We start from the raw sequence: 23,614 nt of genomic DNA on the forward strand, positions 1-23,614 counted from the left end.
CATAGACTTGGATTTGAACCTAGGCTTTGTCATTTATTAGGTTGGTGCAAACATAATTGCAGTTTTGGAACGTGAATTTTAAATCATTATAACTAGGCTCAAACACACCTTTTCTAATCAAAACAGGAACCATTACAATCAAATTATTTTTGCCAGCGAGAAATAAGTTTGTTTATTTATTACTATAGCATAAAAATTTGTGCTTTGGGATTCGAGGAACTCTTTGAAAGCATTTCCGCTTCCTGCTGGTTGTGGAAGTGTTTTCCCTGCAAAAAGTTGTTGAGATGCTTGAGAAAGTGGTAGTTGTTTGGCAAGAGGTCAGGTGAATGTAATGGATGAGGCAAAACTTGATAGCCTGATTCGTTCAACTTTTGAAGCGCTGGCTGTGCATCGTGCAGTCAGCTGCTGTTGTGGAGAACTGGGCCCTTCTATCAACCAATGCTGGCTGCAGCCTTTGCAGTTTTCAGTGCATCTCATTGATTTGCTGAACATATGTCTCAGATGTAAGGGTTTTGCTGGGATTCAGAAAGCTGTAGTGGGTCAGACTGTCAGCAGACCATCAAGCAGTGACCATGACCTCTTTTTGGTGCAAGTTTGGTTTTGGGAAGTGCTTGGAGCTTCTTCTTGGTCCAGCCTCTGAGCTGGCTGTCGCCAGTTGTCATATAAAATCCACTTTTCATTGTATCTCACAATCCGATTGAGAAATGGTTCATTGTTGTGTAGAATAAGAGACGACACTTCAAAATGACAATTTTTTTTATTTGTGGTCAGCTCATGAGGCACCCAGGTATCAAGCTTTTTCACCTTTCCAATTTGCTTCAAATGCCAAATGTAGAATGTAGAAAAGCAGGTATTAAGTTCTTCAGCAACTTCTTGTATAGTTGTAAGAGGATCAGCTTCGATGAGGGGCTTCCCTGGTGACTCAGATGGTAAAGGATCTGCCTGCAATGCAGGACACTCAGGTTTCATCCCTGGGTCGGGAAGATCCCCTGGAGAAAGGAATGGCTACCCACTCCAGTATTCTTGTCTGGAGAATTCCATGGACAGAGGAGCCCGGTAGGCTATAGTCCACGGGGTCCACAAAGAATCAGACACAACTCAGCAAGTAACTTGATGATCCTCTCAATTGGTCATTCTCAACTTCTAATGACCAGTCACTGCGCTCCTCATCTTCAAGACTGTTGTTCCTTTGCAAAACTTCTTGAACCAGCACTGCACTGTATGTTGGTTAGCAGTTCCTGGGCCAAATGCATTGCTGATACTGTGAGTTGTCTCTGCTGCTTTACAACTCATTTTGAACTCGAATAAGAAAATTGCTTGAATCTGCCTTTTGCCTTTTGTCTAACATCATTTCCCTAGTCTAAAATAAACATAAAATAAACAGCAAGTAATGTCATTAGCAAAAAAACATGAAGCAACAAATACGCATAAAGATGATGTATAGCATAGCTACATGTATTTAAGAATGTATTACAATATCAAACAACAAAGTTCACCAGTGCAAAACTGAAGTTACTTTTGCACCAGCCTAATACTATCTGTGTAACCTTGGGAAGATTACTTAACCTTTCTAAGCTGTGGATTCCTCATCTGTAAAATGGGAAAAGTAATATACAAGTCACAAAGTTGTTGATGGGTTTAGTGAAATAATATGAATAAAGCCCTTAGCAGAGCTTCTCAGTAGCAAGGGCCCAAGAACTGGAGCATGTCTAATATTGCTCAGTTGCAGGAAGAGACTGCAGTACTTGCATCCACACTGACCTGATAGGAGCTTCTTATTTAGACTTCACACACTGAATATCAGAAAATAATGTGTCCTACTGTTTAGGTTTTTAGGTAACAGTAAAAGTGACGAAAATGATGAAGAGTTTCTGCCAGCAGCCGAGATTTCAGACTGTGACAGTGAAGAGGAAGAGGCTTCCACAACCCCGCTTCCAAGGAGAACACCCAACAGTGTGTCCAGGAACCTACGCTCTTCCATGAAGTCTTCCTTACAGACCCCCTCCAAGACACCAAAGAAAACTGTAAGGTTCTTTTAGGTTTATTCCCAGTGAAGCTCCTCTCTTAATTTAGAAATTGTGATGACTGAAGTCACACAACTAGTAACAGCTGGATTTTGAGAACATGTCTCTCAAATTCAAAGCTATGCCGCCTGGAATATTCATAGAGGAAAGCTTCTTTTTTGGGGGGGAGAGTAGTGGATTTACAGTGTGTTTCAGGTGTATAGGCAGTTGATTCAGCTATACATATATCAGTTCTTTTTCAGATTCTTTTCCCATATAGGTTATTACAGGATATTGAGTAGCGTGCCTTGTGTATTCATGGAGGAAAGTTCTAAGTGAACCCTAGGACTGAAAATGGGGACGTCTGTCTGCTTTGTGTGAAACTGAGCAGAATAACATTGAAAGCTTTTGAGAAAAGAGGGTCCTACCATGTTCAGATATGTTTGAAAAATGTTTGGATTAAACAAAGTTAAATTGGTTTCACTGTCACATGACTTCTCAGGGCCTTTAACTTATGTTATTGTGACCTTCCAGGAGACTATTAGTATATTAGGAAACTTTTCTTCATGAAGCGTCTTGTTCCTTAGAGCAATTTAGAAATGCCTAATTAGGAGACTTTTTCTAAAGCCGATCTCCATTTCTCCATATCAAGAAAAATGTGATTGAGCTTGGGTTGAAGTCAACAAAAGACCTTTAGGGAAAGAAATCCAGTTCAGCACCCCTCAACCTTTTTGGCACCATGGACTGGTTTCCTGGAAGACAGTTTTGCCATGGACTGGGTTGAGGGAGGCGGCCTGTGTAGATTTAGGGATGATTCAGGCACATCACATTCATTGTGCACTTTATTTCTATTATTATTATGTAAGCTCCACCTCCAGTCGTGAGGAGGTCGGGGGCCTCTCCAATAGATCACCTTTGGAGACCAGGCAATCTTATATAAGGGAATAGCTCTGGTTTGATTCCATTTTCTGAGTCCCATTCAGAAGAATGGATTTAGGGTATGGGGGGCCCTCTTTAGCATAATAAAAAAAGGTCAGAGGACAGCCTTTTTTAAAAAAATAACTTCTTAGCAAGGTTTTGTTAATATTTTCCTGTTTTCTCCAAGTTAATAGATATAAAGCTGATTTGAGTCTTAAGTGCTTCTCTGCTTTTGAGAAAAGGTGCAGAGATTATCACTTTATATCTTGGCTGGAAGCAGAGGGTTGGTAGGTGAAACGCCCCCACAAAAGGGAGTGCTTTGTGAAAACCCTGTGGATACTGCTGGGTAGCAGGCCTGCTCTAGTGAGCCAGAGGCAAGGAACAGAATAGTAAAATAGGGCTGTTGGCCTAAGCTGAACAGTGACCCTGAGGTCTGGAGTGGAAAAGTCTGGGGAGGTTTCTCTGGGTACTATGTAGTGAATTTTGGAAATTCTGAATTAAAGTTTGGCCATATTTTCAAAAAGTCTAAAGGAGAATCTTTTTTTTAGGGATGATTTTTTAAATTTTAATCAGTAAATGCAACTCACGGGGGTGGAATAGAGGAGGATCTTATGAATCAAACCTAGTTTATGCCTTCTACTCTACCCTGTATTGGGGCAGAGTATTTAGGATTTCTTAATATTTGTCTTTCTTTTAAGATAAGTTTATTTGAAAAAGTATATTATCTGTACTTTTATTCATTCCTTCGTCAGTTCAGTTCAGTTCAGTCACTCAGTTGTGTCTGACTCTTTGTGACCCCATGAACTGCAGCACACCAGGCCTTCCTGTCCATCACCAACTCCTGGAGTCTACTCAAGCACATGTCCATTGAGTTGGTGATGGCATCAAACCATCTCATCCTCTGACATCCCCTTCTCCTCCCACCTTCAGTCTTTCCCAGCATCAGGGTCTTTTCAAATGACTCAGTTCTTCGCGTCAGGTGGCCAAAGTATTAGAGCTTCAGCTTCAGCATAAGTCCTTCCAATGAAGATTTCAGGACTGATTTTCTTTAGAATGGACTGGTTGGATCTCCTTCAAGAGTCTTCTCCAACACCACAGTTTAAAAGCATCAATTCTTTGGCGCTCAGCTTTCTTTATAGTCCAACTCTCACATCCATACATGACTACTGGAAAACCATAGTCTTGACTATATGGACCTTTGCTGGCAAAGTAATTATGTCTCTACTTTTTAATATGCCGTCTCTTTTGGTCATAACTTTTTTTCCAAAGAGCAAGCATCTTTTAATTTCATGGCTGCAGTCACCATCTGGAGTGATTTTGGAGGCCCCCAAAATAAACTCTGTCACTCTTTCTACTGTTTCCCCATTATTTGCCATGAAGTAATGGGACTAGATGCCATGATCTTAGTTTTCTGAATATTGAGTTTTAAGCCAACTTTTTCACTTTCACTTTCATCAAGAGGCTCTTTAGTTCTTCACTTTCTGCCATGAGGGTAGTGTCATCTGCATATCTGAGGTTATTGATATTTCTCCCAGCAATCTTGTTCCAGCTTGTGCTTCATCCAGCCCACTTTGTCATGATGTACTCTGCATATAAGTTAAATAAGCAGGGTGACAATATACAGCCTTGACGTATTCCTTTCCCGATTTGGAACCAGTCTGTTTTACCATGTCCAGTTGCTTCATGACCTGCATACAGATTTTTTAAGAGACAGGTAAGATGGTCTGGTATTCCCATCTCTTGAAGAATTTTCCAGTTTGTTGTGATCCACACAGTCAAAGGCTTTGGCATAGTCAATAAAGCAGATATTTCTCTGGAACTCTCTTGCTTTTTCAACGATCCAGTGGATGTTGGCTACTTTATCTCTGGTTCCTCTGCCTTTTCTAAATCCAGCTCGAAAATCTGGAAGTTCACGGTTCACGTACTGCTGAAGCCTGGCTTGGAGAATTTTGAGCATTACTTTACTAGCATGTGAGATGAGTGTAATTGTGTGGTAGTTTGAGCATTCTTTGGCATTGCCTTTCTTTGGGATTGGAATGAAAACTGACCTTTTCCAGTCCTGTGGCCACTGCTGAGTTTTCCCAATGTGCTGACATATTGAGTGCAGCACTTTCACAGCATCATCTTTCAGGATTTGAAATAGCTCAACTGGAATGCCATCACCTCCACTAGCTTTGTTTGTAGTGATGCTTCCTAACGCCCACTTGACTTTGCATTCCAGGATGTCTGGCTCTCGGTGAGTGATCATACCATTGTGATTATCTGGGTCATGAAGATCTTTTTTGTACAGCTCTTCTGTGTATTCTTGCCACCTCTTCTTAATATCTTCTGCTTCTGTTAGGTCCGTACCATTTCTTTCCATTATTGTGCCCATCTTTTCATGAAATGTTTCCGTGATATCTCTACTTTTCTTGAAGAAATCTCTTAGTCTTTCCCATTCTGTTGTTTTCCTCTATTTCTTTGCATTGATTACTGAGGAAGGCTTTCTTATCTCTCCTTGCTATTCTTTGGAACTCAACATTCAAATGGGTATATCTTTCCTTTTGTCCTTAGCCTTTAGCTTCTCTTCTTTTCACAGCTATTTGTAAGGCCTCCTCAGACAACCGTTTTGCCTTTTTGCATTTCTTTTTCGTGAATGGGGATGGTCTTGATCCCTGCCTCCTGTATAATGCCACGAACCTCTGTCCATAGTTCTTCTGGCACTCTGTCTATCAGATCTAATCCCTTGAATCTATTTCTCACTTCTACTGTATAATCTTAAGGAATTTGATTTAGGTCATACCAGAGTGGTCCAGTGGTTTTCCTACTTTCTTCAATTTAAGTTTTAATTTGGCAATAAGGAGTTCATGATCTGAGCCACAGTCAGCTCCCGGTCTTGTTTTTGCTGACTGTATAGAACTTCTCCATTTTTGGCTGCAAAGAATATATTCAATCTGATTTCAGTATTGACCATCTGGTGATGTCCATGTGTAGAGTCTTCTCTTGTGCTGTTAGAAGGGAGTGTTTGCTATGACCAGTGCATTCTCTTGGCAAAACTCTATTAGCCTTTGCCCTGCTTCATTCTGTACTCCAAGGCCAAATTTGCCTGTTACTCCAGGTATTTCTTGACTTCCTACTTTTGCACACCAGTCCCCTATAATGAAAAGGACAACTTTTTTGGGTGTTAGTTCTAGAAGGTCTTGTGGGTTCATAGAACCGTTCAACTTCAGCATTACTGGTCAGGGCATAGGCTTGGATTACTGTGATATTGAATGGTTTGCCTTGAAAACGAAGAGATCATTTTGTCATTTTTGAGATTTCATCCAAGTACTGCATTTCAGACTCTTTTGTTGACCATGATAGCTACTCCATTTCTTCTAAGGGATTCTTGCCCACAGTAGTAGATATAATGGTCATCTGAGTTAAATTCATGCATTCCAGTCCATTTTAGTTCGCTGATACCTAAAATGTCAACGTTCACTCTTGCCATCTTCTGTTTGACCACTTCCAATTTGCCTTGATTCATGGACCTAACATTCCAGGTTTCTGTGCAATATTGTTCTTTACAGCATTGGACTTTACTTCCATCACCAGTTATATCCACAACTGGGTGTTGTTTTCGCTTTGGCTCCATCTCTTCATTCTTTCTGGAGTTATTTCTCCACTGAGCTCCAGGAGCATATTGGGCATCTACCGACATGGGGAGTTCACCTTTCAGTATCCTATCTTTTTGCCTTTTCATACTGTTCATGGGGTTCTCAAGGCAAGAATACTGAAGTGGTTTGCCATTCCCTTCTCCAGTGGACCACATTTTGTCAGAATTCTCCACCATGCCTGCCCGTCTTGTGTGGCCCTACATGGCATGGCTCATAGTTTCATTGAGTCAGACTGACAGTGTTTTCAGATCCTCATACTATATGTAAATTAGAAATAAGAAATTGTTTGGACTGTGAACAAAATGTATGTGTAATGTGAGGGGAGAAAGGGAGAATCTTGGTACTTTATACAGGAAAAAACTTAGAGGAATTGACTCACTACCTCTCTTCCTCTTATCAGATCATCAGAAATCAGATTTGCTGATGCATCCTGGATGGAGTTTGCTTTGTTTTTCCCTTCTAAAATATGTTCTCTCTCTTAAAAATCTTTATTTTGTTTTGGAGTATTGGTGGTTTGCAGTGCTGTATTAGTTTCAGGTGTACAGCAAAGTGACTGAGTTATATACATATACATAGATCCACGATTTTTCAGATTCTTTTCCCATTTAGGTTATTACAGAATATTGAGTAGAGTTCTCTGTGCTGTACAGTAGGTCCTTGTTGATTATCTAAATTTCCCTCTTTTGAACACAGCCTGAGCCCAGAACACCACGTGATGCCACTCCCCGGATCCGCAGCCGAAACCTGACTGCCCAGGGGCCCACCAACATGCTGGAAGAGGCCCGGCTAAGGTGACGCCGCTCTGGGGCCCCTTTCAGATAGGCCGAAGCAGACCTCTGCTTTTATTCATGTGAACTGGCAGTACTTCCTAGTCATTCTATATATAGTAACAAAGTGAAAGTTGCTCAGTTGTGTCTGACTCTTTGCGACCCCATGGACTATACAGTCCATGGAATTCTCTCGGCCAGAATACTGGAGTGAGTAGCCTTTCCCTTCTCCGGGGGATCTTCCCAAACCAGGGATCAAACCAAGGTCTCCCGCACTGCAGGTGAATTCTTTACCAGCTGAGCCACAATGGAAGCCCAAGAATACTGGAATGGGTAGCCTATTCCTTCTCCAGTGGATCTTCCTGACCCAGGAATCCAACCGGGGTCTCCTGCTCTGCAGGCAGATTCTTTACCAACTAAGCTATCAGGGAAGCCCAGTATATAATAAAGGTAGAGGGTAAAATGAAGGTGCATGTTTAGAAAGGAGAAACCTCTCAAGCAGTGTCTGAGTGAACTACTGTGGACAAGTTCTGGGAGGAGTCTGCAGTGCACTGCTACCCCTTTCTCAGGGATGGAAGGTCATGACACTGCTTCTCAGTTGCAGTACGTTTTAGAACTTTGTAGGGACTTTTTAAAAATAGGTAAGCCTAGATCCTGCCAGAAATCAGCTGAATCATAATCTTATGTGAGATGAGGTCCACCCACATGATCTGGGGAAAGCTCCCAAGTAATATGTACTCTTGATTAGAACCACTGAGCTGTTTAATTTGTTTGGGTGGAGAAGAGCCAAATGAAGAGGTTTAAGAATGAAGGCATTCCCGTGGATTTGTGATTAAGGTTTCCAGTAGAAACTATAGATAAGTCTTTTCCTTTTTTATGGAGTTGACAGTAAATTGTTTCTAATGTCCTCCTTTTCCCTCATTTACCACCACTGTAGGCTGCATGTTGCTGCTGTACCGGAGTCTCTTCCCTGTCGGGAACAGGAATTCCAGGACATTTACAACTTTGTGGAAAGCAAACTCCTTGACCAAACTGGAGGGTGAGTTGTGTTGAGGGAGGCAGAATGGTCAGGAGGCCCCTGCTAGTGCACCACTGTAGGTGTGAAAGGTTGTTGTTGAATCACACAAAGACGCCGCGATTCTTGGCCCCCGGAGGAGAAGAATTCAATCTGGAGCCAGAGACAAGGCTTGATTGCTCAGAGCTTTTGTGTAATAAAGTTTTATTAAAGTATAAAGGAGGTAGAGAAAGCTTCTGACATAGGCATCAGAAGTGGGCAGAAAGAGTACCCCCTGCTAGTCTTCAGCTGGATGTTATACAGTCACTCAGTTCAGTTCAGTTCAGTCGCTCAGTCGTGTCCGACTCTTTGCGACCCCATGAATCACAGCACGCCAGGCCTGCCTGTCCATCACCAACTCCCAGAGTTTACCCAGACTCACGTCCATCGAGTCAGTGATGCCATCCAGCCATCTCATCCTCTGTCGTCCCCTTCTCCTCCTGCCCCCAATCCCTCCCAGCATCAGTCTTTTCCAATGAGTCAACTCTTCACATGAGGTGGCCAAAGTACTGGAGTTTCAGCTTTAACATCATTCCTTCCAAAGAAATCCCAGGGCTCATCTCCTTCAGAATGGACTGGTTGGATCTCCTTGCAGTCCAAGGGACTCTCAAGAGTCTTCTCCAACACCACAGTTCAAAGGCATCAATTCTTTGGCGCTCAGCCTTCTTCACAGTCCAACTCTCACATCCATACATGACCACAGGAAAAATCATAGCCTTGACTAGACGAACCTTTGTTGGCCAAGTAATGTCTCTGCTTTTGAATATGCTATCTAGGTTGGTCATAACTTTCCTTCCAAGGAGTAAGCGTCTTTTAATTTCATGGCTGCAATCACCATCTGCAGTGATTTTGGAGCCAAAAAAATAAAGTCTGACACTGTTTCCACTGTTTCCCCATCTATTTCCCATGAAGTGATGGGACCAGATGCCATGATCTTCATTTTCTGAATGTTGAGCTTTAAGCCAACTTTTTCACTCTCCGCTTTCACTTTCATCAAGAGGCTTTTTAGTTCCTCCTCACTTTCTATATAGTCACTAGCAGTCTGTTAATGAAAGAAAGGAATGTCTTAAAACTCAGAATGGCACCAGGCCCCTCACCCATAAGATGCATTTTGGGATAATCTTGGCACCAAATGGTTTATCCTGGGCCATAAAATGATTAACTTGAATCTTGAAGAAGGGCAGACAACCATACAAATAGTTTCATTTACATAGATTAGGGGAACAATATCTGAGTATAACATACTGGTTTGTCAAGTAGGTTCTGAGCCAAGAGGAGGAACCGGCTTGAAGATAGAGTCTGGAGTAAATGCATAGTACATTAACATAGCTTAAGACAGACATTTCCATAAGAAAAAGGCTTTGGTTATCTCTAGGTTTGAGAATAGTTAACTTCAGGTGAAACCAGGTGTCATTATGGCAACACAGTATTTTAAGAGAAACCTCCTTTTAAAGTTGTATAGAGAAGGAAAAAATATCGCTAGTTTGTTTCCTCCTGCCGCTTAAGAGAGATAAAAATGTCTGACACTTGCAGGCTATTTCCTCCCTTTGGAGCCCCCTGGCCTTCCTGCCTGTTACCCTCTCAGGTGCAGTTCAACCAAGCAGCCTTTCCCTAGTGTTGGAAAAACAGGCAAGCTCACTGCTGAAGCAGCTTTTGTTATCAGAGTATTTCTATAGAAATTTTGTCTTACACAGAAAATAACTCTGGCCTTTTTGGGGAGGCATTTTGCATACAGCATTGCTTATGGAACGAGTGACTGTATATAAACAGGTCCTGCTCTAATCAGCTTCCAAAAATGACCCTTACTCCTCCCACCTCCACATCTCAGGGATCCTTCCTTCAGCATACATTCTCATACTCATAACTGACGATAGTGTGACGCAGCGACACAGCCCTAGCCCGGGTCTTCTCTCGCCCCAGGTGCATGTACATCTCCGGGGTCCCTGGGACAGGGAAGACTGCCACCGTGCACGAGGTGATATGTTGCCTGCAGCAGGCAGCCCAAGCCAATGAAGTTCCTCCCTTTCAATACATTGAGGTCAATGGCATGAAGCTGACAGAACCCCACCAAGTCTACGTGCAAATCTTGCAGGTGAGCAGAGCTTGTTAGGCTTTCTTGGTTTATTTTGTTTTGGATTGGGGTGTGTTTTTTTGGTCAAGCAGCTTGCAGGATCCTAGTTCCCTAACCAGGGATTCAACCCAGGCCCTCAGCAGTGAAAGTGCAGAGAGTCTCAGCCACTGGATTGCCAGGGAATTCTGATTGGGGCTTTTTGGAAAATATCGTTTCTGGGTGGCACATGAAAAGGGAAAGGTGTACTTAGTTTTGTGCATATAATATGTTTTCACCTTGCCGTATGTGTAGCAGTAGAAAGGGCAAAGAAGGCAGAATTCATGCCCTCAAGGACCTTGAAGTCTGGGAGCTAGTACTCACCGGGAGGCTGAAAACCATTAGTATACACAGGCATGGCAGTACACTGGAAAAGGGTAGGCTGGACTTTCGACTCACTAGCTGCTGTCCCGAAACAAGTAATGTCCAGTCATGCAGTGATGATTCTGGAGGGGCTTCTGGGATTGGCCTGTGACTCGTGTGCATTTCAGACACAATTTATGTCTCTTGTGGCCTTCTCCTCCTGGTGGAAGGCAGAGGGTAGGATACTGAAGTCCTCAGGCTAGATAGCTTCCTCTATAGGCAGATTTAACTTTAAACTCTTAAAAGGGGAGTCAAATTCTTAGAGTGTACCACTCCCATTCTTTTCCCCCTCACTGCAGAAGCTGACAGGTAAGAGGGCAACAGCCAACCACGCAGCAGCACTGCTGGCTAAGCGATTCTGCACTCAAGGGTCCTCTCAGGAGACCACCGTGCTGCTTGTGGATGAGGTGAGAAGGCGCCCACGGGAGGACCGCAGTGGCTCCGGACTGATGTTCGGGAGCAGATACAAGGCAGGAGGGAAGTCCTGGCTCCCTTCTCCTTCACTTGGGCACATTCTCTGGTCGGGAGGGGGCATGTGTCCATCGACATCCTTGCTGCTCAGGTGGTGTGACCTGAGGGCACATGCTGCTGAAGCAGCGGTAACCGGCTTCTCCCTGGGGGCCCGGCTCATTCTCTGTGGTTGACCCTGTGTCTCTCTCCGTTTCCTGGCAGCTTGACCTTCTGTGGACCCAGAAACAAGACGTAATGTACAATCTCTTTGACTGGCCCACTCACAAGGAGGCCCGCCTTGTGGTCCTGACCATTGCTAACACCATGGATCTGCCAGAGCGCATCATGATGAACCGGGTGTCCAGCCGACTGGTAGGGCCATTCTCGAGCTGTTCTTATAGTCCCAGAAGCTGGGCCAAGGAGTTCTGCAAAAATGAATACATAGGAATCTAAAATAGATGGGGAAAAGGAAGAAATGTTATTTCTGAAATTCTGGTAATTTCTATATTAGAATTAAATGTGTCACCATTGCATGGTTTTCTGCAAATGTATCTTCTTGGGGTTCTACTACCTCTGCACTCAAACTGCACAGAGCACTAAAGGTTTAATTATTTAAAAGAAAAATTAAGTGCTTACCCCTTGGCAGGCAGTGATAGATGCATGGAATGTGGCAGTGAACAGGGCAGACCCGGTCTCTGGCCTTGTGGACCTTGTGGTTCAGGAGAAGTGAAACCAGAAGCTCAGCCGATGTTACAGAGCCAAAAATCCTCCCTCTAGCTCTAATGAGAGCACCTCTGCTCAGATCTACTAGTAAATGATTCCGGTAGAATAAAAGTTTCTTTTAAACTAAATGAAAAAATTGTTGAGAACTACTGCCCTACAGGGTCCCACCGGCCATTGTCAGTAACAAAAGGAGCAGGAAGCAGTGGTAGTCCTGGGATGAAATGTGTAAATTGTTATCTGAGACTTGGTTTGGGGGATTTGCAAGTGGCTTTCCACCAGGACTGTCCTGAGTGGGAAATCCATGAACTTGTTCCTCTGTCGCCTTGGCTCCCCAGGGTCTAACCAGGATGTGCTTCCAGCCTTATACTCACAGCCAGCTGCGGCAGATCCTATTGTCCCGACTCAGACACGTAAAGGCTTTTGAGGATGATGCCATCCAGCTGGTAGCCAGGAAGGTGAGTTGCCTTTGGGGCGCCTGTGGCCACACTGACAGTGTTTGCTGACTACCTGCCCATGTCAGGCCCTAGGCTGGGTGCTTTGGAGGTGAAGAAAAAATTAGGAAGTCCTCTAAAAACAAATTCCAGAAAATAGAAACAAAATTCTGAAAATTCCTTAAGCTTCTTATTGTATGATTAATTATTAAAAGGTTCTGAGTATGATGGGCTTTTATATATATATATGTGTGTGTGTGTATATATATATATATACACATGAAGATTAATTGATTCAGAGTGTTTTGTATGATTAGAAGAGCAACATAGTCAAAGAGGTAGACAAACCTGGTTTGAACACTAATAGGTATGTAGCAAGTTATAGAAAAGTTACTTTAAAACTTCTGGCCTCCGGTTTTCTTCTGAAAAATGGGAATGATAATAGCTATGTCATAGGGTCATTGTGGGAATTAAATGAGACCGTGTCTGTAATGTGCCTAGCAGGGTGCATGCTCTGTGGTGGGTATGACGTGTGGCATTCTCCCACTTGAGGCGCACTGGGAGAATGCCAACTGAGATTCCACTAAGAGTTCTCCGAGGCTGCTGAGGAGCAAAGCAGGTTAAACGTCTACCTGGGGCTAAACAAAAGAAACCACACGGCCACAGTATTTGAGCACCTAAAAGAATTGTAAGCTTCTGTCTAGTTTCTTGCCAGAAACAATGTGAATTCTGAATGGCTATAGCAGCAACACTCGTCTAAAACATGTGCTCAGAGCTACGCACTCTGTTAAGTATTAGGGTCAGCAGAGAGCCAGATATGGTGTTTATCTCCAAGCTATGCTTTCCAGGAGAGAGAACCTCAAAGTTACTCTCTACCCCCTCTGTTGGGTAGAGTTTCTCCACCCCTCAGCTAAGTTCAGTCGCTCAGTCGTGTCCTGCTCTTTGCGCACCCAAGGACCGCAGCACGGCGGGCTTCCCTGTGCATCACCAATTCCCAGAGCTTGCTCAAACTCACGTCCATAGCACTGGTGATGCCATCCAACCATCTCATCCTCTGTGGTTCCCTGCTGCTCCTGCCTTCAGTCTTTCCCAGCATCAGGGTCTTTTCCAATGAGTCAGTTCTTTGCATCAGATAGCCAAAATATTGGAACTTCAGCATCAGTCCTTCCAACGAATATTCAGGACTGATTTCTTTTAGGATTGACTGGTTTGATCTCCTTTCTGTCCAAGGGACTCTCAAGAGTCTTCTCCAGCACCACAGTTCAAAAGCATCAATTCTACCCCTGCAGTCATACACTTTCTGAAAGTTCTTTTCCCTCCTCTGAACGGTCCTTTTATGTACCATCCTACTTATTTGAGGTTTTCTTCCTTTGACCAGGGGAGGTGGGCTGGAGTCAGGGAGGGTGGAGGTCTTCAAATTCAGTATGCAAATAGTAACTGTCTATATTTAGTAAAGGACATCCCCTTCTTGGCAACAATTGCTAGTGTTCCAGGTCGATAAACTTTCTTTCCTTGAGAATAAATTTCTGGTTTCCTGCCGTGGTATAAGTGGGATAATCTCCAGGGCAGAGAGTTTTATGGAAACAGCACAAACTACCAAGGCATAACATTTTCTCACAGAGCCCTCAGTTGCGCTCATGTTCACCCAACAGCATGAAATGGGGGGAGGCCTAGGCAAGGGTCAGCAGACTTCGTGAATGGCCAGTAGTAAATGTTTTAGGTTTTGTGGGCCATAATGGTCTGTTACCACTATTCAGTCCTGCCCTTATATTGTGAAAGCAGCCACGTAAACAAATGTGCAAAGCTGTGTTCCAATAAAACTTTATTTACAAAAACATGTGGCAGGCCATAGTTTGACTCCTAATCTAGGGCATCAGTTTCTTAACTTTCAACCAGTCCTCCTCATTTTAGACAAAGTTCCCCCTTTACCCCCGGTTCCAGTACCACTAACAATTTGTGTGTTTTGAAGATTTTTAGTGTAGCTTTAGGTTTGTTCTTGGATTCCTCACTATTGATTTAGGACAGGGCTTTCTACAGTCAGCTAAGTCAACCACTACTACCCTGCCACCTCTTTCTAACTTTCAGAATTATATTGTTTACTGCTCTCCAGTTGCTTGCTTATTTAGGGTTCTTGGTCTTTAAATACTGTTTCAGAAGGCTTCAAATTTGGCTGCTGTTTTTACCCAAAACTCTTGCCTGTAATTTCAAACCTCTTTTTTGTTCCTTAACATAAAAAGAAACATACCTATATTGTTTATCTTGTAGTTATGATATCTGATGTCTTTGTGAGTTTACTTCTATTACTTCTATAAACAAAGCCATGTCTATATGGCCTTGTTTCCTTGTTTTTTTGTGTTTTGCTCCTTAGAGCTTTATCTGGAAGTTGACTGAGGCCTGGGTTGAACTTGAATTCATTTAGTTCGTTTTGTGCTTCTGTCAGTTACCAAGGGGCACTGCCAACTGGGGCCATTTTTAAACAAAATTCTCCACTGAGGGTTTTTAGGAGACACAACATAAATTCGGGCTGCAGATCCACATGAGGGCTTGTAGTTGCAAAGAGTTGCCTTACACTCCCCCCTAATACCAAAGTCACACAGGCCATTTTTCTTGCCATCCCTTCTGAATGAAGAGGCACTCACCCTCATACTGGGGGTGTAGTGTCTGGACCCCAAGTTTATGCAAGGTCTTCTCAGATTCCATGTTTGGTGGCCCCAGCTTTTTCTTTTGACTCCCTCACCCCAGCAGCAGTCAAAAAGAGTGCTTATGGCCACCAAGGCTCATGCCCTTGGAGGGGGACTGCTTTGGGTGTTTTCTTGCTTCCCAGGGTCCCCTGCCCACTCTGATTCTAGGCCTCTGCAGCAGCCCTTGAGTCCCTGCTCTTATCCACTGTATGGAGCTACTTCACATGAGGGAAGGAGGAAAGATAGGGAGGAAACACCCATAGGACATCCTCACCAGCTGAATATGGAAAAGTAGGAGGAGGGAATAATATACACTGCTGTTCGTATTTCTGTCTGGGGTCACTGGAAGAGTGACCCCAAAGTATTTTGAATGTCTCATAGTTGAATTTTGAAAACAGAAATAGAAAACATATAAAAACTCCTATAATCCCACTTCCCAGAAATAACTCTTTTTAATGTCCTAATTTGGTGTATGTGTGTATACCTATATAGTTTGCGATTCTGTTTTTTAATCTTATCACTTTGTTTTTGATTTGTTTCAATATTTATTTGTTTATTTGGTTGTGCTGCCTCTTCGTTGTAGTGCACAGGATCTTTACTTGCAACATGTGAACACTTAGCTATGGCATGTGGGATCTAGTTCCGCAACCAGAGGTGGAACCCCGGGCTCCCTGCATTGGGACCACAGAGTTTTAGCCACTGGACCACCAGAGAAATCCCTGCAGTTTGCTTTTTGAGACCTGATGTTGTATAAATTTTGGAAGAAAATAGTTTTTTGGGGATACCATCAGACAGGATGTCATCGCCTGCAGTGGTTGTTAGGCAAATGACAGCATTGCTGGAAAGCACTGGGAATATAGAAACAGGTCCCTGCAGACAGTGCTGAGTCCAAGAGTTCCCTCAGTGCAATTTAAAATGCAAGGCTTCCCCTGGAGGGGGCCCAGGAGCCCCTCAACCCCAGTGCACATGGAAGGGCAGGCACAGAAGTACAGCTGCTGGAACGGGGGCTGGTCTGATGCATCGAATCATGGCTTCCTCTGGGTCCTCCAGTTTCATGGCTTCATTCCCTCTTGATTCTGGTTCATTTAGCCATTGGCCAGGTGGTTTCCAAAACTGACCACGTGCTATGAGCCTCAGGCTGTGGCAAAATAGGCTCCACTTTGGTCTCTTGGCTTTTTCTCTTTATGCAAGGAAGAGACCCTTCTTTTTCCAGATGGTTCAATAGTAATCTTGGGCCAAGGGTCTCTTCTTATAGATTTCTTCATTTCTCTATTATTAAATACAGCTGAGAATTTCTGCCTTTTCCATTCTGGAATTATCTGTAAAGCCAAGACAAAGGTGTGGACTCAGGGAAGAGTTCCAGATACAGTATGATAATTTACAGTGTAACTAGGCTCCTACCACGTTCCCGGCAAGGGCTAAGTACTTAATTTCAGGCTTAAGTCCATTTGTCTTTATTGAATTTGTTGCAGTTTTGCTTCTGTTCCATGCCCAAGAGGTATGTGGGATCTTAACTCCCTGACCAGGGATCAAACACTCACCCCATGCATCAGAAGGTGACGTCGTAACCACTGAACCACCAGGAAAGTCCCCCTACCTTCCTTTTTAGCTGAACACAGAATCAGTTGGTTTTTCTCATGGACTGAGATGACAAGGGGATCTCAAGGAATAAAATATTGCCTCTTGTAGGTCGCAGCCCTCTCTGGAGATGCACGACGCTGCCTGGACATTTGTAGGCGTGCGACAGAGATCTGTGAGTTCTCCTGCCAGAAGCCCGACTCCCCTGGCCTGGTTACTACAGCCCATTTACTAGAAGCCATAGATGAGATGTTTTCATCATCATATATCACTGCCATCAAGTAAGACCCTTCTGCCTCCCGACTCTCAACCTCCCTCGGAGGACCACTGAAGAGGGCCATGGAAGCATGTTTTCCTTTCAGAGCTTTTACTCATTCAACCTACATTTATTGACAATGCTGTTCTTTTTCTTAAGGGGCATAGTCTAGTCAGAGAGACAGAAATGTAATCCTAGTATGATATATTGAGTTACACTATAGGTGTTTATGAAGTAAAGTGCTGTGGAAATATGATTCAAGTAGCTATTCTCTGACTTTGAATGATGTACTCAGCCATGTAATGGGAGTGCTGGTACATGTCCAGATATACTTGCTGTGTTCCCACACTTCCAAAGTGGTATTTTTCATATCATTTTGAGACTTTGGGGGAGCGGGGAGGGGAATCCTTGCCAAATAATTTAGGAACACAGGAGGAGACAGTTCCAAGTTTTTTCCTGTCTCTTCTCTAAAGACACAGAATATCTTTGACTTTTGTCCAGGTTGGTGGTACAGGAAGTCCCCTACATACAAATGAGTTCCGTTCTGAGAGTGCGTTCATAAGTCCAACGAAGTTAGCCTAGGTACCCAACTAACACAATTGGCTATATAGTACTGTACTGTAATAGGTTTATAATATTTTCATGTAAGTAATACATAAAAAACAACAACACAAAAGAAGGAAAACATTTTTTCATCTTATAAAAGTATACAGTGTAGCTCAACACCTGGCATACGGGAGCTGGCAACCAGGGAACAGGCAGGAAGACTTACTGACTGGAGCGGGGAGAGGCGGTGGGAGACGGTAGAGCTGAAGGATCATCAGCAATAGGAGATGGAGGGCACGCTGCCACTTCACTCACCCTGAGGTTGACGGCACAGGTTCCGGTTCCTTGCTGGAACCAGATGTACGTTCGTATCTTTGAAGGTTCACATGTAGGGGACTTACTGTGCAGCCACTTTGGAGAATTCACATTTCCTCATTTTCTTTAAGAAATTCCTCCGTTCTGGAACAGAGCTTCCTGAGAGCCATCCTTGCAGAGTTCCGTCGATCAGGACTGGAGGAAGCAACATTTCAACAGGTGATTGATCTGTTTTTCAAAAACCCTAGATTTTGGTCTGGTGCCTTTAAAATATGTGGGAATATCAAACCAGCTCATTTTTATTGAGCCTGGTATATTGAAAATAAAATAAAACCATATTGAATTGCCTGAGAAGAGACCTACAGCAAATGATTTCTGCATATGAGATTGAAGCTTTACTATGTGCCAGATACTTCTATGCAAATCGGAGATTCACAGGTGAACAAAAGTTACTGCCCCGATACAGTTTATGGTATGGTGGGAGGCATGGCTCTTAGAACAAGCCTTGTTTAAAAACAAATCACAAAGACCAGTCCAAATGCTCTGAGCATAATTTCAATTATCTCAAGTAAAGGAATCATCAGGGCTCCTGCCTTAATGAGCCGGGGGCCTCCTACTTATGCTACACCTGTCATGTCTCTGCACCTGGCCCCACTAGAGTCAAGTTCAGTAGGGTCTTCATACCCCGCTGATTCTGCCAAGTCCATTCCCTTGGCTGTGGTTTCGATGGATAGTAGGTAGAGACAGTGAGAATCTCTTTCATCCATTCATGTGAGTCACTAATTAGATGACAAGGCATTTTGGCTATCTTAAGAGAGTAAATGGCAGTCACTCCTGCCATTTACCGGTGCTTCATTGAATTTCTTCAGTTTGACATTCAGAGCACTGGGCAGAAATGACATCGTGTCAACACCTGCCTCAGGCCCTCGCTGTGCTTTGTTTTAATTAAACAGTTGATTCCCCTGGTCTGCACCAGTTCTAAGTTGGCTGCTGGGCACTGGCGGAGGCAAGGTATGTTTGAAACTGGTGCGCATAGGTACTGGGCTGCCTTTGAAGATGAATTACCAAAGATGTTTGAGTGTATACCCAGCAGTTTGTATGTCTGTGTGTATGAGTATGTTTTAGATAAATAGAGAAGTCAGGAGAACATTTCCTTCCAGCTTTTCTTCATTTATTTATGTTTGGCTGCTCTGGGTCTTCGTTGCCACTCTCGGGTTTTCTCTTGCAACGAGCAGGGGCTACTCTTTGTTGCGGGGCTCGGGCTCCTCATTGTGGCAGCTTCTTCTGCTGCAGAGCACAGGCTCTCGGTCTGCAGGCTCAGCAGTTGTGGTGCCTGGGCTTAGCTGCCCTGAGGCATGGGGAATCTTTCTGAACCAGGGATTGAACCCGTGTCCCCTGCGTTGGCAGGTGGGCTCTTTCTGGACCACCAGGAAGTCCTGAATTCTGTTTTTAAATATTTAGTTACTAATCATGTTTTGCCTGTTACTGGTTTTCTAAAGCCTGAGACAGCTCTTCTGCAGAGTGTCCTGTATTCTCTCTGGACTTTTGACTTTTCCAAGGGTCATACCTGGGCACCTGCTCACTGTTTCTGCCAAGGAAAAATGCCCGTATAGCAAAATTTGACTTGAATTATGACACTCTCAACTGGAACCATCAGCCCCTGGAGATGAGGACTGTTTGTACAGCTGTGACAGTTACTAGGCATTTCATATCTATTAACTCATGAGGAATGTCATATATTTAATAGATAAAACTGAAGCTTAAAAAGTGAAATAACTGGCCCAGTTTGCTTATTTAGGTAATTGGTAGAACCAGGGTTCAGACCTGCTATTTTCTGATCCTGAGGCCAGTACTACATTCTGTCCCTGTCTTTTCAACCCAGTGGGCCACCCCTTGGTTCCCTTCTGGGGTCCTGAGTATCCTGGAAAAGAAGTGTCTCAGTTTCCCCAAAGAAATAATGATTGGATACAGGACTACCCTTATGACTAGCTGACCTCAAGTTTGCTTTTTGTTTCTAGGTATACATTCAGCACGTGGCGCTGTGCAGGATGGAGGGCCTCCCGTACCCCACCATGTCGGAGACAATGGCGGTGTGCTCTCGCCTGGGCGCCTGCCGTCTCCTCCTCGTGGAGCCTAGCAGGAATGACGTGCTCCGTCGGGTGCGGCTCAACGTCAGCCAGGATGATGTGCTGTATGCTCTGAAAGAGGAGTGAAGGGCTTCACAAGGAAGGACTGTGATCTGTTTTTAAGAAGCCCTATTTCCTTTTTCTAAGCACATGGAATCATTGTAGCAAAGTGTGGAAATGGCTGTCATGTATTTTGGGATTTTCCATTAAATCATTTACTTTTTCCGGGGTGTTTGGGAAGTTTTACAGTCATCATAAATATCAAATTATAAAACCACACACTGTCCTTCCTACAGTAGGCCCTCTCTCTGGCTTTTATTTCTGTTGGTAGCCCTGCCATTTATTTAATGGTAACATACCATGTATATAAATACATGCACATAATTACTGTATCTATATAAAATAGTTCCAGGAGAGTAAGGAATTAGCTATATTGGTTGCCTCTGAGATGGCTACCTTCAGGGTTAGAGGAAGACTTTCACTGTATGTCATTATGTTTCTTTTAACTTTTGAACAATGTGAGCATAACATACTTAGTGTATAAAAAAGAACTGTTGGAAATAATATCAGTAATAAATAATCCCTGCTGCTGCTGCTGCTAAGTCGCTTCAGTCATGTCCGACTCTGTGCAACCCCATGGACTGCAGCCTACCAGGCTTCTCCATCCATGGGATTCTCCAGGCAATAACACTGGAGTGGGTTGCCATTTCCTTCTCCAATGTATGAAAGTGGAAAGTGAAAGTGAAGTCGCTCAGTCATGTCCGACTCTTAGCGACCCCATGGACTGCACCCTACCAGGCTCCTCCGCCCATGGGATTTTCCAGGCAACAGTACTGGAGTGGGGTGCCATTGCCCTCTCCCTAAATAATCTCTAGCAACAAATAACTAGAAAATGGAATTTTTAAAAAGGTACCATCTATCATAAAAAAATCTTTAAAAATTACTTAGATGGCCTAAAAAATTAAGGAACCTAGGAATAAATCATTAATAATAAAGAGATAATTAATCTCAATTAAATAATCTAAATATAAATAAATTCCAATTAAAATCTTGGTAGGGTTTTTTGTATAACTTTGCAAGTTAACTCTGATAAACCAACAACTGAACAAACTGACATCTAAAAGCCTCATGTCAGGTCCTGAGGAAAACACATCATCCGTGTCATAGTCCTGCCAGAAATGTTTGCTGTGAACCTACTGCTAAAAAGAATTATCAGGTAAATCAAAACTTACCTAATAAAAAGAGCTAAACAGCTAAGTAAATGTAAGGACTTTGGGTCATGGATTTAAGACATTAATACAGTTATAAGCATTATTATGGACTATATTCATATTAGGTAATAGGATTATGTAAATGTCAAGTTTTATGTGTGTGACAAATTATTGTGGTTGTGTAGAAGAATGTCCTCATTCTGAGGAGAATCATGATAAGGCACTGAGTGAAATATAACATCTGCAACTAATAGACATGCATATATTTAAAACTGCATGTAATGGACTAAGGGTCAGTATCAGAATAAAGTATTTTACAATAAGAAAAAGGGGAAATGGGTAAATAAGGCATCCACAGAATAAGAAATATGAATGGCCGACAAATTAGAAACGTAGTAAAAGATGCCTGCAAGTCAAAACACGTTCGTATCTATTAAAACATCTTTCCATGGTGATATGGAACAATTAGAACCCAAATGGGAGAAGGCAATGGCACCCCACACCAGTACTCTCGCCTAGAAAATCCCATGGACGGAGGAACCTGGTAGGCTGCAGTCCATGGGGTCGCTAAGAGTCGGACACGACTGAGCGACTTCACTTTCACTTTTACGCATTGGAGAAGGAAATGGCAACCCACTCCAGTGTTCTTGCCTGGAGAATCCCAGGGACGAGGGACCCTGGTGGGCTGCTGTCTATGGGGTCGCACAGAGTCGGACATGACTGAAGTGACTTAGCAGCAGCAGAACCCAAATGCCTCTTTGATACAAGTGTGAACTAGGACAACCGCATTGGGGATGATTTGGTAATATTTAGTCTATAAAATCCTATTAGCCAGCAGTTCCACTGCTAGAAATACACCCTAGAGAAACATACACAAGGAATGTATAAGAACACCCATAGCACTGTAATGGCAAGCCATTAGAAAAGTGAATTATTTTCATACTATGAGATATCATACAGAAATGAAAAGTAAGATCAATGGATGAAGCTTAAAACCAAGGTTGAGTATAAAAAGGAGTTAAGGAAAAATATGTGCAGGCAGTGATAAGGATACAATGTTAAAGCTAGCAAAACATATTACAGTGTGTCTACTAGCAATAGTAATGCTCAGGAATAATAAACTCCAAAATTAGGAGAGTGGATATCTGTTTGGGAAAGGGTTGCAACATGAGAGGTGGACGGGTGGCTTCAACTATATTTCTCAAACTTAAGTGCCCATGTATTTAACTCACACTAGAAATAGAAACCGTTGAGTACCTACTATGTACCATGCACTGCTCTAGATATAACTTAAAACACAAAAACTTCTTTTAAGTAGCTTGCATTCTAGTGAATGTTAAATATTGTCCATTTTTTAATGTCTTAAATATTTCATTGTAAAATATTTTCAAATTTAATGAAATATGGGAGTGAAATTTCCACTTTATTTACTTCTAACACTTTATTTCTTGGCTACCCCGTGTGGCTTGTGGGATCTCACTGCGGAGGGCCCAGGTTTGGTGCAGCAACCAAGATCCCACAAGCCACACGGGGTAGCCAAGAAAAAAAGTGTTAGTCTTAACCTCTGAACTGCGAGGGGGGATTCCCTGAAATTTCCATTTTAAAACAATAAAGATGGGGAATTCCCTGATGGTTCAGTGCTTAAGACTGACTGCACTTCCATTGCAGCGGTACCCTGATCAAGAAACTAAGATCCTGCATGCCAAACGGTATGCCAATTAAAGCTGGGTTTTTAAAAATATAAAATAGTAAAGACTGTCTCTTCCTCGGAGAAACCACCAAAAAGAAGTAAGGACGGGAAGATAATTCAGAAGTTTAGGAAACAGGCAAGAGGAAACGATTTGCAAGGTTCCAGGTGGTAATTTCTCTCCCCCACCCACCCATACATTGCATTGGCTTGCAGGGTAGGAGAGTAAGAACTTGGTATTAAACTGTCTGAAGTGACTTTATAAAGAGGTGCGATGAGTACTGCCTCTCATATATTAAAGATTAAACCCGCCTTCTGATTAGAAAAGGTACCTTTAGATGCTGCAAGATTAAGAGGAATCTGTGAGCTTCTGTCCCTAGAGACTCAAATTATAAAGGACACTGAAAGAGATGGTAAGGCAGAGAAATCACTCCTATAGGGCGGCGGCCGCAACCACTCTCCCCGCCTCGCCGACAGGGGCGAGATGTGGACTTGAAGCTAGATAGGTGAGAGAGCACCCAAGCAACCTTGGAATGGGAGTGACGGAGGAAGGTTGGCGGGAAACCTGTAAATGGGCTAGTACAGACGGCGAGGCTGCTGCATTTGCTCCAGATGAGGAACAACGTGGAACGGCCCAAAGACCCTCCCAGAGAACTTCGCGTTACCTGCCCGAAGGCGCCTGCGCGCTGAGAACTCCACCCTTGGAGTCACCTGTAGGAGCGCCACGCCCGCCTCGCCTTGCGCATGCGTGATACGCGCCGCA

The 23,614-nt window shown here is 43.3% G+C and overlaps 1 protein-coding gene and 1 long non-coding RNA gene across 2 annotated transcripts in view; one reads left to right on the forward strand and one right to left on the reverse strand.

The window, feature by feature from the left end:
- ORC1 (origin recognition complex subunit 1) overlaps nucleotides 1-20,183 on the forward strand; it is a 37,234-nt gene extending 17,051 nt beyond the window's left edge. The window contains exons 9-18 of the mRNA XM_027537258.1: nucleotides 1,829-2,024; nucleotides 7,250-7,347; nucleotides 8,261-8,362; nucleotides 10,298-10,469; nucleotides 11,147-11,254; nucleotides 11,520-11,669; nucleotides 12,356-12,475; nucleotides 16,822-16,991; nucleotides 17,959-18,046; nucleotides 19,846-20,183. Of these exons, the coding sequence (XP_027393059.1) occupies nucleotides 1,829-2,024; nucleotides 7,250-7,347; nucleotides 8,261-8,362; nucleotides 10,298-10,469; nucleotides 11,147-11,254; nucleotides 11,520-11,669; nucleotides 12,356-12,475; nucleotides 16,822-16,991; nucleotides 17,959-18,046; nucleotides 19,846-20,040 (1,399 nt within the window). The 3' untranslated portion in view covers nucleotides 20,041-20,183. The remainder of the gene's footprint in view (nucleotides 1-1,828; nucleotides 2,025-7,249; nucleotides 7,348-8,260; nucleotides 8,363-10,297; nucleotides 10,470-11,146; nucleotides 11,255-11,519; nucleotides 11,670-12,355; nucleotides 12,476-16,821; nucleotides 16,992-17,958; nucleotides 18,047-19,845) is intronic.
- On the reverse strand, nucleotides 14,256-23,602 carry LOC113889884. Its single transcript, XR_003510369.1, has 3 exons — nucleotides 23,517-23,602; nucleotides 17,739-18,022; nucleotides 14,256-16,451 (listed from the first exon to the last, which is right to left on the reverse strand). It is a non-coding gene; the product is annotated as an uncharacterized LOC113889884 (long non-coding RNA).
- Between the last annotated feature and the right edge of the window lie 12 nt (nucleotides 23,603-23,614).

This window comes from Bos indicus x Bos taurus, chromosome 3 (genome assembly GCF_003369695.1).
Source record: "Bos indicus x Bos taurus breed Angus x Brahman F1 hybrid chromosome 3, Bos_hybrid_MaternalHap_v2.0, whole genome shotgun sequence".
NCBI classification, from domain to species: Eukaryota; Metazoa; Chordata; class Mammalia; order Artiodactyla; family Bovidae; genus Bos; species Bos indicus x Bos taurus.